The 13,146-nt window shown below is 50.0% G+C and overlaps 8 protein-coding genes across 8 annotated transcripts; 3 read left to right on the top strand and 5 right to left on the bottom strand.

Annotated features, from left to right (window-relative positions):
- Window positions 1-79: 79 nt before the first annotated feature.
- BDV14DRAFT_192452 (transcription factor domain-containing protein) lies at window positions 80-2,128 on the top strand (the record flags this gene model as incomplete). The annotated part of the gene is made up of 4 exons (XM_073771640.1): window positions 80-330; window positions 406-780; window positions 837-1,804; window positions 1,872-2,128. The coding sequence occupies 4 exons, from the start codon at window positions 80-82 to the stop codon at window positions 2,126-2,128; spliced, it is 1,851 nt and encodes a 616-aa protein (XP_073624136.1).
- Window positions 2,129-2,339: 211 nt separating this feature from the next.
- On the bottom strand, window positions 2,340-2,966 carry BDV14DRAFT_204021 (uncharacterized protein; the record flags this gene model as incomplete). Its single annotated transcript, XM_073774422.1, has 1 exon — window positions 2,340-2,966. One exon carries the CDS (start codon window positions 2,964-2,966, stop codon window positions 2,340-2,342), a length of 627 nt encoding a protein of 208 aa, XP_073624135.1.
- Window positions 2,967-3,456: 490 nt separating this feature from the next.
- Window positions 3,457-4,176, bottom strand: BDV14DRAFT_204020 (uncharacterized protein; the record flags this gene model as incomplete). Its single annotated transcript, XM_073774421.1, has 1 exon — window positions 3,457-4,176. One exon carries the CDS (start codon window positions 4,174-4,176, stop codon window positions 3,457-3,459), a length of 720 nt encoding a protein of 239 aa, XP_073624134.1.
- A 1,061-nt stretch (window positions 4,177-5,237) lies between these two features.
- BDV14DRAFT_204019 (uncharacterized protein) lies at window positions 5,238-5,802 on the bottom strand (the record flags this gene model as incomplete). Its single annotated transcript, XM_073774420.1, has 2 exons — window positions 5,238-5,347; window positions 5,388-5,802. The coding sequence occupies 2 exons, from the start codon at window positions 5,800-5,802 to the stop codon at window positions 5,238-5,240; spliced, it is 525 nt and encodes a 174-aa protein (XP_073624133.1).
- A 2,568-nt stretch (window positions 5,803-8,370) lies between these two features.
- On the bottom strand, window positions 8,371-9,069 carry BDV14DRAFT_211249 (UbiX family flavin prenyltransferase; the record flags this gene model as incomplete). The annotated part of the gene is made up of 1 exon (XM_073776053.1): window positions 8,371-9,069. The coding sequence occupies one exon, from the start codon at window positions 9,067-9,069 to the stop codon at window positions 8,371-8,373; it is 699 nt and encodes a 232-aa protein (XP_073624132.1).
- Window positions 9,070-9,167: 98 nt separating this feature from the next.
- On the top strand, window positions 9,168-11,015 carry BDV14DRAFT_211247 (UbiD family decarboxylase). The gene has a single exon (XM_073776052.1). It carries the CDS (start codon window positions 9,454-9,456, stop codon window positions 10,990-10,992), a length of 1,539 nt encoding a protein of 512 aa, XP_073624131.1. The 5' UTR covers window positions 9,168-9,453; the 3' UTR covers window positions 10,993-11,015.
- Window positions 11,016-11,054: 39 nt separating this feature from the next.
- On the bottom strand, window positions 11,055-11,999 carry BDV14DRAFT_204016 (DUF3425 domain-containing protein; the record flags this gene model as incomplete). Its single annotated transcript, XM_073774419.1, has 2 exons — window positions 11,055-11,758; window positions 11,849-11,999. 2 exons carry the CDS (start codon window positions 11,997-11,999, stop codon window positions 11,055-11,057), a joined length of 855 nt encoding a protein of 284 aa, XP_073624130.1.
- A 202-nt stretch (window positions 12,000-12,201) lies between these two features.
- BDV14DRAFT_204015 (uncharacterized protein) lies at window positions 12,202-12,813 on the top strand (the record flags this gene model as incomplete). The annotated part of the gene is made up of 1 exon (XM_073774418.1): window positions 12,202-12,813. The coding sequence occupies one exon, from the start codon at window positions 12,202-12,204 to the stop codon at window positions 12,811-12,813; it is 612 nt and encodes a 203-aa protein (XP_073624129.1).
- Window positions 12,814-13,146: the final 333 nt, after the last annotated feature.

Raw genomic sequence — 13,146 nt, 5'->3', positions numbered from 1 at the left:
AGTAGATAATCACGTGCCAGAGCATGACTCCAACGTCGCGCGCGCTGTCGCTCTTTGCTTCGCTCTCATTCCTGTCCACATGGAAAGAGGCGCTCGACGATACATGAGTAAGGCGCAGCGTGCCTGTGACGGATGTCGCACGCGTAAATCCGCCTGTCAGATCGACCTTGCGCCGCCGTGTCGCCTATGTCGTGCTCACGGCCAGCCCTGCGAGTTTACCTCCAGGGTAAAGCGCAAGCAGTCTTTAACTAGGTCTCCCTCTTCAGGTCTTCCAGATTATGAAGCCAGTACCAATCAATGGGAGAATGGGATCGATGCCGCTAGTGGGAGGTCTGTAGGCCTCAGTCCCCTGGTTGGCCTTGGTCGTGTTTCCCCAAGCGACCCAGCGTTTGTCTCAGAGGGCAGCCAGATTAACAACAACATTTTCGACGATTTCATGTTTACGTCTCCGAATGTTGAACAATCATATGAGACGTCCTCGGACACTCATTCAAGACTTCGTTCCTTGGACAATCTGGATGGCATAACCGCTGAACTCTGTGGCTTGACCGGGGACATGGATCCCTTTGTTCTCCAGCACTATAGCTATAACGCGGACTCCGAGTTAGCTTTCTCCAAGCTAGCTGTACGGCAAGTGCAGAGGTCTGTCGTGCCTACCCAGTTTCTTCTGTCAAGACAGGAGCCCAGTAGCGAGGAAGCAGGGGAACCTGGCTTCGCGTCGGCAGAAGAAGCCCTCCGTGCAATTGTTCCACCGGAGGTCGGTGGTAGGTTAATCTCACTGTACGGTAGCAATCGTTACGTCCTTAAGTTAAGCCAGCGCACTAAGTTTATCATAGGTTCTTTCGGTTCATCCAACCTCAGTTCCCCCTTTTGTCGGACAGTAGTCGCCCCAGTCCTACCACTTCACCAACCCATTTGCTGGCTGCAATATACTGCCTTGCACAGTTCTTTGCTAGCTTCGATGACTACCTGTGTGTGGAGTTGGTGTATACGCCACCCTCGACAGAGACCTTGACCAACATCGCCTGGCGCGGTCTCCACCAATCCACACGACAACACACTATCACAACCGTACAGACGGCGCTCATCCTGTTACTCCAATCCTCCGCGAGGCCGCTTGACCTTGAAAGCTCCCGCAAATGGGCATTAATGGGTATGACAATATCAATCTCTCAATCGCTTGGTCTCCATCTCGATCCTGGCTGTTGGAATCTACCCGAGTCAGAAATTGCTGTTCGCCGTAACCTCTCCTGGCTTGTGTACACGTTTGACAAATGGTTTGCGTTCAGTCTTGGGCGGCCCAGCCATATATGCAGAGATGATTGGCTCGTAACAGATGTTAGTCGAGCCGAGCCTACAATGACAGGACCAAATCTACCCAACTTCCTTAAGACTTTTTCCACGTTGACTATGATCCTCGATAACACCTTGAGAGACCTGTACTCAGTCCGCGCTTCTGCAGCTCTTACCCGAGACTTCCGCTTGGCCTTTGAGAAGTCGCGTCCACTGCTTGAGGACTTGGCGCGATGGGCAGAAAGTGCTCCGGCATCAAAGGTTCATGAAGGGCGGAGGTATGAGGGCTTCGCGCCTTTACATATTGCTTATCATGCAGTGAAGTGTCTCATACTGCGCGCCCTTCTGCATCCGTTTAACCATACAGACTGTTTACCGTCCCCGGAAGACAAAGAAGAATGGGACGCCGCAAAGGCACACATGCGGCGATCTGCAAAGGCCGAAATTGAGGCTGCACTGGTACGCATATCCACGCTGGACGCAGTGGATTATCAAAGTTTCTGGGCCCCTTGTATGTCCCCATTCGCGACCGTTTGACATTACTTGTCTTACCGCGGTGCTGATCTATCTGCTCACAGGGTACAAATCATGCTTCGCGGTCATCATCCATCTAATATTCGTCCTCGCCGTCTCTTCCTTCAAGAATACCAAAGACTGCAATACCAACCAGGTACCAGAAATGGACCCGGAGTACCAGTCGTTTAGAACCCTGCTGGACCAGGCCAGAACGGAATACCGACTCCACTCAAAGAGCTTAGATGTTATTCAACTCGCTTTGCTACGCATTGACGCTGTGTTTTGGATTGGTTGGGAAAATGTTTTGGGATTTCCGTGAGGCCTTGAGCATAATAGACTATAACTGATATTCAATGGAACCAAATTCCCGTACCAGGGTCTGATCCGATATAAACACTCAGGGTAGGTATGCCTGCGCTGCGCGTATCTACATGGAGCCGTTGATAATCCAAGTCTCTCTTGCCCTAGCCCTACCCGAACTCGTCAGTGGAGCCATCTTATCACTGAATAGATTTCAAACACCAAACTTTCTAGACTTTGGCCATTCGCTTCCCATGCGCCTTTTGAACGTGAACACTCCGACTAGCATAAATCCAAGTCTCCACAGCGCGCTGCAATATACCAGCATGCCCCCTTAGCAATGGATTCAATTTCGCTAGAGCCCATCCAATTCCATTGCAAGCTTCTTTGAATCTGACATCCTCCGTGCTAATCTCATTCTGGTTCTCGCCCATGTAGACCTCAGGATATATGCAGTTCTCCGCTTTGAAGTCGTTACTTAGGTCATCCAGGTTGATGAATTCTACGTCTGCTCGGATTATGTACTCTAGTTCGAGTTCGTACCGGGTGTATCGGAAAGAGACCCACGAGCAGCCGTTTTTGTCTTTCGGTAGAACTGATGGGGCTATAACTGCGAGTGCCATAGGGCTCGTGTTCGGCGTCGAACCACGGCAGCGACGAGGTTCATCTCGCTTACTGTTGTCCGTTTTAGTGTCAAATTTCGAAGAGTAGACGCATTCTTGACCTGATTCCGGGGCAAGACCAGCCACTTCTCCATCCCATGGAACGGTTGTATCTTGGTCTCCGGGCGTATTGGATCCTCTGCATTCCTGTCCATTTCCGTTGACGGTATTATTCTTGAAGTCAGGGACATTCATTTTCCCTCATCCGGTTTCTTCTTCTGTTTTCAGTCTTGGAGTCGTATTAGACTTGATATGTGCTGGTATCTAGGTAAGTTGTTGAGCTGGCAAGGCTGACTGCGGGGTTATATTACTCGGTCTGCCTAGGCCTGATCCATTTGCAGTTAGTTCCCTGATCCTGGGGTTCATGTTCATGTTCATATCCAATTTTGAATTGGAATGTACTACGAGGACAAATTTAAATAATATAATCAAACAGGGAGAGACGTTTAAGGCATCTGTGCAATAGTATGTAGGTAAATTGCTCTTCATAACGACGTAGTACAAAGCCGCATGGTGCATGAAGAAGCTTCAACGAAACTATGTAAGAAAGATGGAATAGGGCACACTATTTCATCTAAACTATAACAAACCTACTAACACCGACCCCAAACACCAACTAAAAACAAACGGTTTATTCGTAGGAATTCCGAAGGCGCCCCTGGCGACAATAGGCGGCAGAAGTACGTTAATAAGACGCGGCCCATGCCTCCCAATCCCTCCCCTCCTTCCCCTGCGTCCTCATCTTCTCAAACGCCTGCTCCAAGCTCAGCTCCTTTCTACTCGGATCCTCCTTCCCAACAGTTCTCTTAAGTATAAACCTCGAAAGCCAAGAAAGCGAGCTCGACCCCGGCTGATTCGACGCCCAACTAAACGCTCGTATTTCATCCGTATCAATCTGCCCATCCACCTTAATAACGTATGGCTTCCCCTCCCAAGCCGAGAACTTCGTCATATGCTTCCAGTGCGAAGATTGCCCGTCCCACCGCGCTATAAGACGCAGGGGCACATTCTTGACCTCATTAACCACCATATCGATATCCGGCCTCGTTCGCAGGAACTTCTCTAGGATATGTAGCCTCGTTTCGATGCGCAGCGCGTCGTCCATCTCGGGGAGTTTGCCGAAGATAGCGCATACCTGCCAGCTTCCTTCGTCGACGCGGTAGCCGCAGAAGAGGCTGTAGTGTGTTATCCCCTGCTTGGACAGATATAGCGCGATGTGTTCTATGAGCTGCGTGGATTGTTTCTGGCACCCTTTCTGGAGGATTTCTTGGGCTTTGGCGGGGGCGCGGTTTATGAGGGTTGCCTCTCTGGCGTGGTCTTCTGGTGTTTTGCGGGCAGCGAGGTCGACTTTTGCTGATAGGACGGAGAGGGGGGCGTTTGGCTTGGGAGTTGTCTTCTTGGCCATTTTTGCGTGTTGGGCTTGGTGAATAACGTCCTGTTTTGGGTAAAGGGATGCGGTTTGTTGTTGTTGGGGTTGGTGGTGCTGGTGGTTATGGAATTACACAGTAGACCGCAATTGTGTTCACTATATAGCTTGCAGCAGATAAAGAACATACCATTCTCTTACCTTCTTTGAACCTCCCATTTTGGTTTGACCTAAATGGTTATTGAGTATCTGAAACAGATACTTTGTCTGCTTTGGTTAGGTTATTGCTTACACCTATTTCTCCACATAGAAGTTGAAAGCGCTGAAACGAGCCTCAGACTAACCACTTGATCCAGATACCAGGCTCCTCTAATGGCTCTCACACACAGGGTTCTTTATTCTCGAAATAATTGCCTTGTACCCACCTCCTCCCTGAAACACATTTTATAATCTACAGTTGAATCTAATGAAAGTCGCGTTTTCAAATCCAATGAACACTTGGTCAAAGAGAAAGACACGCAACACACACAATGGCAAATGTAAAGCAAAGAAGAGCCCTTGCTCCTACCCCGTTTGGCGTAAAAGCCTAGATACTGATTAACCTCTTAGCTGCTTTTCAACCTATCTCCTCATGAAGTACTAGCTAGTGAGTATGTGAGTAGGTATCCACTGGAGATCATGATAAATCTTGATATTCAAGCCACGCCTACCATATCATAGATACCTGCCTGATCTAATTACTAGTGTCTCGCACATATAAATAATCACACCTGCTGTGTAGATGCCAAATCCAATGTTCCAATCCCTTTGTGATATTGAGTAGTTGATACACCATATTATATATTAGTTTCTCCCCACGCTGTGCTGTGTTGAAACTGGCACAGCATCGGAAAAGATCACGTTGAATGCAGAATCAGAGGCTTATTACAAGAAACGAGGAACAAAAACAGGAATCATTAGTGTGCCGGGCAGGGTTCGCGTCTTGCACGCATAAGAAAACATGAGAGAAAAATTCCCCAGAAAGTCAGTGAGCAGTTCAGGCACGAGTATCGAATCACAAATCAGAACACGGACAATAGGAGGAAAAGGCAGACAGATATTTAAATGAACGTGGTAAGCGCCTCACGCGCCGCACCCATCAGGTCTGGCGCGGAAACAGACGCCGCCTCCACCACTGCAACAATGGCTCGTAATGCACCTTTCGTCGGCACTGCAGTCGCTATCAGCCTGGCAGCGGGGGATAGTCAAACAGCTCCCGCCGGGCTGCACGCAGCTCTCGCCGCCATCACTTCTCCTTCCACAGAAGCAGCCGAGCGGTGAGTTCGGGCAGGGGGTCGTGCTGATATCCGAGCATTCCTCTGCGATAGGGGCGCACTCTGCCGTGACGGTTTCGGTGACCGTGTGGGTGATGGAAGTGGTGGAGGTAGGGGTTGGTGCGGTCGTTGTTGTTGGGCGGATGCCCATACAGGAGCATGCGCCTCTGTAGGCATTGGGGAGGCGGCAGGGGCCTGAGAGGTAGGTTGGGATTGCGGTTGGGGTGACGGTTGTTGCGCGCGCGACGAGCTCGCCGCGGGCGGTTAGGCCGGCTCCTCCAGGGGGTTGAACTACTGTTATGGTTGTGGTTGTGGTTGCGACGGTTGTTGTGACGATGCTGAAGGCCAGCATGTTGGATGACTAGAGCCTTATCATAGGGTTTAAAGCAGCACTTACCTTGAATCAGGAGTTACCGTGACGCGCTGATAGCTGGAGCAGTCGGCGCGGCGGGAAGGTAGAGGGGGCCAGAGGCGGGCGTTGATTTGGATTGCGCAGAGCAGAGAACTGCCCAGGCAAAAATTTGGAAATTGAGCCGAGATAAAAGGACAGAATAGGAGAAGGACCAGGACACAGGAACGGAGGAGGGGTAGCATTGTAATGAGATTGGAAGTTCTGTCTATTGGTAATGTGGGCAGAGAAACGACAAGTGTGTCCAAGCCGAGAATGTATGTTTAGACTTAGCTGATTATTCGAGAGTTCTAAGACCATGACAAGATCATGACGACTCTTTTATAGCACCAGTTCCCTCCCCTTGATGACCTGTATTGGTGTTGCAAGCCGAGTGTGGGGGGTCCGCGGACAAGGAAACCCCTGCAGATCCACAACATTTAGAGTTGACTAGATCTGACTGTACGGACACAGCAAGCGAGCCTTTGCAAGCCTTTCCCTGCTGTACAACGCTTGACCCGGCTGGTGGGGATAAGCGAAGTTGATGATTCGTACCCACGCAGCTAATATCTGACAGTCATAGCTGGCGATCCTGACGACCATTAAAACAGATTCCACCTCGCCGACGAAGGCACCCAAAGGAACAGACTCTAAGGCCGGCTGAGATGACCAGCTGACTGCCCTAGCTGAGAGGCGTCAGTATGTAGGGATCATTCTTGAGAAATGCCATATGCACGATATGAAGCGATTCGACCTCAAGAAATGAACAGCTCATCGTGGCTGGATGTGGGAAAACCATCAAAAGGATCACAGCGGACTCGAGGGAAGAATCTTGGCTCTCAAAGTGAAATCAGATTGGCGTTTGGGAAGAAAACTAAAGATAATTTTTCGAACCTGCTGGACCACCAGAGAAGGGCTCTTACCTTGCTTCTCGCTGAGTGCAGCTGCGTTGTTCTTTCCTTGCAGGGCAATTGTTAGCTATGGCATCGAAACTTAGTTAAGATTCAAGCCAGATAAAGTCTCAACAAAGGCATTGCTTGTCCGTTTGAAGAGCCGAGGCATTTTTGCCAACTGAGTGTTGACCCTGGTTCACCATGCTTTATTGGGGTAGAGAATTCAGCACAAACCAAATCACCGATCAGTTGCCGAAGCCTTCGGCCGTGTGTTCGTTTTGACGGTCAAGTGCTTACCTCAAACGTGCATTAGAAACTCTATCGGGTCTTATGAAGTTCGTTGAGGGCACCAACAGAGCCACGTTTCGATGCAGGTTTCCCTGCAGCAAAGTACTAAAGGATGATGACAAGCTGTGATAACCCCATTCAATTGTCTAATCTATTCTCATTCCCAGCAGCGACCCCTTGTATTAAGACTAATGCTATACGACCCCTGGTTAAAAACACGTTGATGTAGGAAAGTATCTGCCCTTGACTCTTACTTTTACGTTATTTTATGGAAGCTGCGACTGAGAGCTAACACGGGCATGGATCTGAGAGCAAACTAAAATCAGTCATAGACAAAGAAGTCAAAAAATGGTTGTCAAAACACCAATTAGGTGAGCCCCCTAGCAGCGGCCTCAAGGGAGCGCAATTAGTCTCCTCAAGCCAGGGTTGAGGGTGACAAGATGCACCATGGGATATGTAACTCCGCGGAATTGCCCTGACAACCCCGACCAGTCATCCATGACTGCGGCACCAAGCCTCTAAGGAGTTACGATGCCATTGTCCACCAGCTACCGACCACGAGCTAGGCCAGGAAGAGAATCGAGTGTCGACGAGCTAAAAGCAGGCGGATCTCAGCTTTCAACGAGCATAGCCTTGATGTCTGGATACAGTTGATTTCTAGTTCCTGTAAGCAAAGGTAGTATTGCCCTAACCGAATCGTTATTTTCGATCTGAGTTACTGAAGGGTTATATTTCCTGGCTATATCCAGTCGCCAAGACCCAGTTATTCATCTGTGGAATTTGCTATGGCTTCCTCGGCTATACTCAGGCGGTGATAATGGTAGCACGGTTCGTATATTGCTTTTCTATTCGCTGCCTAGACCAGATTCCAGGGATCCGCATGATGCAGCTCAATCTCGCACGAGCGGGGGCATTTATAGGAACGACGGACAAGCACCATATGAGCGAAAACCTCGAGTTAGAGGAACCATGTGGCTGGGCTAGGTGGGATTACAGGAAGCAGCTTGATAGTGGCAAATTTGTTCGTCGGCTGCGGAGGGTTTTCTAGGCGATGCTGGGCTGATTTTCGGATATGATTTAGGAGGGCGAGCGGGTTGGTCGAGGCGAATGTAGCCTATTATATGTGTAGGTAGGCTTCGATTCCTGGAACAGCAAATCGATGTTGAATGGTTCAGTTTGCTGCCAATTACATGGCCCTTCTTCCATATTTTAGAAAGGTCCAGTGTGAAGTCCCCCGGTCCGATTTGACATATCTAACTCTCTGGATCACAACTCAGGACCCCAAATACATACATAACCCATTCCATATGGTACATAGTAACCCAAATCCCATGCCTGTCTACCACCACACCTACCCCCTCTTCCACCCCTCCCACCTCTCCAACCCCTCAACATCAAGCCCAAACAAATCCAACATCCTCCCAACAGAGTGCTCCACCAAATCCATCACACTACCAGGCCGAATATAAAACCCCGGAACAGGCGGGAACACCACAGCCCCCGCCTCCGTCACAGTGGCCATATTCCTCAAATGAATCGCACTCAACGGCGTCTCCCGCACAGCCAACACAAGCCTCCGTCTCTCCTTGAGAACAACATCCGCAGCACGCGTTATCAAATCATCGCATAATCCATTACTTATCGCAGCAAGCGTCTTAACACTGCAAGGCACAACAATCATCCCAAGATCAACCTTGAAAGAGCCGCTTGCGATAGGCGCCGCGAGATCAGCGTTGCTGTAGACGTGGTCTGCGAGGGCGCGGACGTTTGCAATGCTATAGTCTGTTTCGTATTTTATGGTGGCTTCGGCCCATTTGCTTAGGATTAGGTGCGTTTCGATGTTTAGGGATCGTAGGGTGAGGAGGGTTTGGATGCCGAGGATTGAGCCTGTTGCACCAGTTAGGGCGATTATTATTCTTTTGCGGCGGGGTGGTGCTGGGTTTGGTTGGTGTTGTATTTGGGATGGAGGTTGGAAGTTAGGGTTCTTGTTGTTGTTCTCATTTTCGGTGTTGTTGGGCTCAGCCGGCGCGTTCCGGGTGAACAAAGCCATTTCGATCGATACTCGGAAGGGCAAATGAACAAGGACAAGCCTGCAATTAAATAAAGCGATGCAAAATGACGCAAAATAATATTTCATGACTCTGTTCAGCCCTTTATAAACGTAATAGCTTGCTTCGTCTTGCATAGTTCCCCCAAGTTGGGGTATTTTGCGTGGCCCACACCGGGAACGCTCCCGATCCCCCTCCAATTTGGGGAAGAATCAACAAGCCCTATTCCATGATGTATAGCATCTTTAGGCAACAGATAAATAGAGTGAACCTTGCTTTTTGAGTTTTATCTTCTTGCTCTGTGCTTCAGTCCGTCGTTTGAGTTTCTTGAGTGCTGCCGTTTTCTATCCCGTCAATCTTCAACCTCTTCTCTTACATACCTCGCCATGGCATCCCCTCCATCAGCATCCCACCCCCCAGCATCCGCTGACCTCCGCCAATTCCTCACCGAACTCGAAACCGAAGGAGACCTCCTCCGCATCAAAGAACAAGTCGATCCCGAAATGGAATTAGCAGCCATAACCCGCCTTGTCTACGAAACCGAAGAGAAAGCACCTCTCTTCGAAAATATCAAGGGCCGTCAGGGCACTGGGCTCTTCCGTGTCCTCGGTGCACCAGTCGGACTAAGTAAAGTTCCTGGACAGAGGCTTGGCCGGATTGCTAAGTCCCTGGGCTTACCGTCGACTGCCTCGGGGAAGGAAATCATTGATAAGATCAATGACGCTAGAAACCTCCAGCCTCTTGAACCCGTTGAGGTTTCACCAAATCAAGCACCAGTTAAGGGGTTCAAGCTTGTCGGCGATGAAGTTGATCTTACGTCTCTACCAACGCCCCTCCTCCACGCGCACGACGGCGGCAAATTCCTCGAGACATTCGGCATGCATATCGTTTCGACCCCCGACGGAAAGTGGAAGAACTGGTCCATTACCCGCGCAATGGTCCACGGAAAACGAACGCTCGTCGGACCGATTATCCCAAAGCAAGACATCGGCGTGATATACCAGATGTGGAAGGATAAAGGGGAGGATATGCCCTGGGCACTCTGCTTCGGTGTCCCCCCCGCCGCAATAATGGCATCCGGCATGCCGATTCCAAAGGGTATTGATGAGGCGGGGTTCATCGGGGCTCTCATCGGAAAACCACTTGATGTCGTGAGATGTGAGACGAATGATATTCGTGTTCCTGCGAATGCGGAGATAGTCTTTGAGGGGACTGTTTCCCTTACTGAGAAGGCTGAGGAGGGGCCTATGATGGAGTACCATGGGCATGTCTGGCCTGGGCAGAGCAAGCTGTGTCCGATTTTCCACGTTAACGCGATAACGTACCGCGAGGATCCGATTTTGCCGATTTGTATTACGGGGAGAGCGACGGAGGAAAGTCATACCGTTTGGGCGTTGACTATTGCTGCTGAGGTGTTGAATATTTGTCAGACTTCTGGGTTGCCGATTGAGATGGTTTGGTGTCCTTTTGAGTCTCATGCCATCTGGTATGTTATCCAGGTTGACCGGCTACAACTCCGGAAGTTGAATACCAATATGACGGACTTCTGTACTCGGCTTGGCCACGTCGTTTTTTCTTCTAAACCCGGGTGGTATATGGGGAAGGTATTCGTTGTTGGTGAGGATGTTGATCCTACGGATCTGAAGGACGTCATCTGGGCTGAGTCGACGCGGTGTGAGCCTGGGACGAACGAGTTCTTGTTTGATGACTATGGGAATATACCACTCATTCCGTATGTCGGGCATGGTGTTCAGCCGGAGGCGGGGAAGAATCATAAGAAGGTTGTCAAGTGTTGTATGTTGCCTTGTGAGTTTGAAGACGTGGACATGCCGTGGAAGGTTGGGTCGTTTAGGGGCAGTTATCCGGAGGATGTTCAGAGGTTGGTGGAGAGGAAGTGGGAGAAGTATGGGTTCTCGGCTTTTTGATGCCAGCGACGGTTTGGACTTGTTGGCTTTGCGAGGTCATGGAAATATTCAACCATGTTGTATCATGTAGTCGCTTGCGTTTGGCTGTCCTGAGTTAGAGAAGTAGACCCCATCATAGAAGCTGGAGACCTCAATCTCCCCATTCCTCTCTTTGCTCTCCACCGATTACTAGACACAATGATCTCCGGACACCCCCTGATAACCCAACTCCACTTGGCAAAAAAGAACTCAGAGACCTCCCAATTCCCCGGCATCCACGGATCACCCCACACCATCATTCCAAAGTCTTTACTCGCAGGGTCCATCAGATCATTGCAAAGCTGGCAATCGTCAAACTCCTCTCCTACTCCTATAAGATTATCCCGAATCTGCGGGAAGGGGAAACAATCTAGCCAGGGGTGGTGAGGGGTGTTTCGTTGTGTGGATGTCGGGGAGAGCGCGGTTGGGAGATTGTAGTAGCGTTCACAAGGATAAGAGATATCCATTGAGCCAGGTATAGAAAGGAAAGGGGACGCAGCGTCATCATCCATATCCTCAATAACCAACTCCAAGACCCTAAGGTTCTCAAAGAATTTGGACAGGGTCATAAGATGATCCAAGCAGGCGTTACCAGTGAAGTATCGCTGGTAGGCTGCCCTATCAAAGTGTGCCATCATAATAACGGCCTCTGGAAGGGTCGACGGCTGGGGATACTGTTGCAAGACCTGACCCCTGGTTGTCTTTGGCAGGATAAGGGCGTTGTGGCGGTTATTCTTTGCTTCCTGTGCTGCGGCTTTCTGTTATGCGCGGAGGGCCTTCTTCCGTTCTCCTGTAAGTAGTCTTAGTCTAAATGCTACCATCTAGTTTGAATACATACGTTGTGCGCGTTGGTTCAGCAGATTCTGTAGTCTTCTACGCTCGGCAGGGTCGGTGATTCCAGCCCAGTCTTCGGCGGTTGAGCGGATCCGGTCCCGGGAAGAGCCCTCATCTGATGAACTTCGAGGAGCGTAAACGTGCAGTTGTGGCATTGTGGGTCATGGAGAGGTTGAATGATGAGTGGTGGTTGAAGTCGAGTTGGGATATGAATGGCCAACGGTTCAAATTCGGAAATCGGAAGATATGCAGGAGTGGGTCTAGTGTCCCATGCACGGGCCTTGCTGACGGTTTTTGGGCCAATCAGATCGAATGTTCAATATCATAGAGCTGGAGGGCTATGGTATAGGTAGACCCATGTTGACCCCCAAAGGCCTCACGAAGGAAGGCTACGAGATCCAGTTTGGAACGAATGTTCTCGGTCCAGCACTCTTCACCCAACTGCTCCTGCCCGTCCTACGCGAAACAGCGAAAATAAACCCGCAGACCCGTATGGTCATGCTTTCGTCTGCGGCTCATTCCCAGGCACCCAGCGACGCATACGACTTCGATGAACTCCGCACTCCAGCGCCGAAGAGACATACAACGAATGGCTATACCACCTCTAAACTCGCAAGCATCCACTACGCAAAGGCCCTTGCTGAGCGCGAAAGTGCAAAGGAAAGTGGAGTTAAAATCATTCCTGTGCATCCAGGCATGGTCGCGACGAACCTGCACCAGGAATCAACGGGAATATTTCTCAGGCCGTTCCTCTTTACAGCTGCGAAGCTGTTTGCGACGCCCGTGGAGAAGGGCGCCCTGTCGCAATTCTATGCGGCTGTTAGTCCTGATGCGAAGAATGGTGTTTATTATGGGCCTATTGGGAAGGAAGAAGCAGGTTCAAAAATTGCGAGGGATAAAGGGTTGCAGGAGAAGTTGTTCAAGTGGGTTCAAGGGGAGTTGAAGGGGCATGTTGAAACGATGATATAGACTACCTTTATACAAACATGGGCTTTTTTTTCTTTGTCCTTTCTTTCCATGGCCGCATTTGTATAGCATCTAGATAGGGAGCCGTTTCCTTATATACGGTAATCAGCCGTCGAGGGGTTGGATTAGCAGCTCTTCACAGAGCCTAGACTCTCTCGTGTTTTGATTATGGAGCTAGGATGGCAAGTCTACTTTCTCAGAGCGAGACATCTTTGTCGTCGGTGGTACTGTTGCTAGACAAGAGGATTAATCAATACATCGGGTACTCTTACCGGACCCTTATCGAGTTGATCTCAGTAAGTAGATGGAGAGGAAATGCTGCGGATTGAGCGTGCC

Source organism: Aspergillus stella-maris, assembly GCF_047715825.1.
Source record: "Aspergillus stella-maris strain CBS 113639 unplaced genomic scaffold BDV14scaffold_68, whole genome shotgun sequence".
Classification (NCBI taxonomy): Eukaryota; Fungi; Ascomycota; class Eurotiomycetes; order Eurotiales; family Aspergillaceae; genus Aspergillus; species Aspergillus stella-maris.
Note: the sequence above shows the minus strand (reverse complement) of the source record. Positions and strands in the feature narration are given on the sequence as shown.

Coding starts and splice junctions, on each gene's coding strand:
- BDV14DRAFT_211247 (XM_073776052.1), top strand. CDS start 9,454: ATGGCATCCCCTCCATCAGCATCCCACCCCCCAGCATCCGCTGACCTC.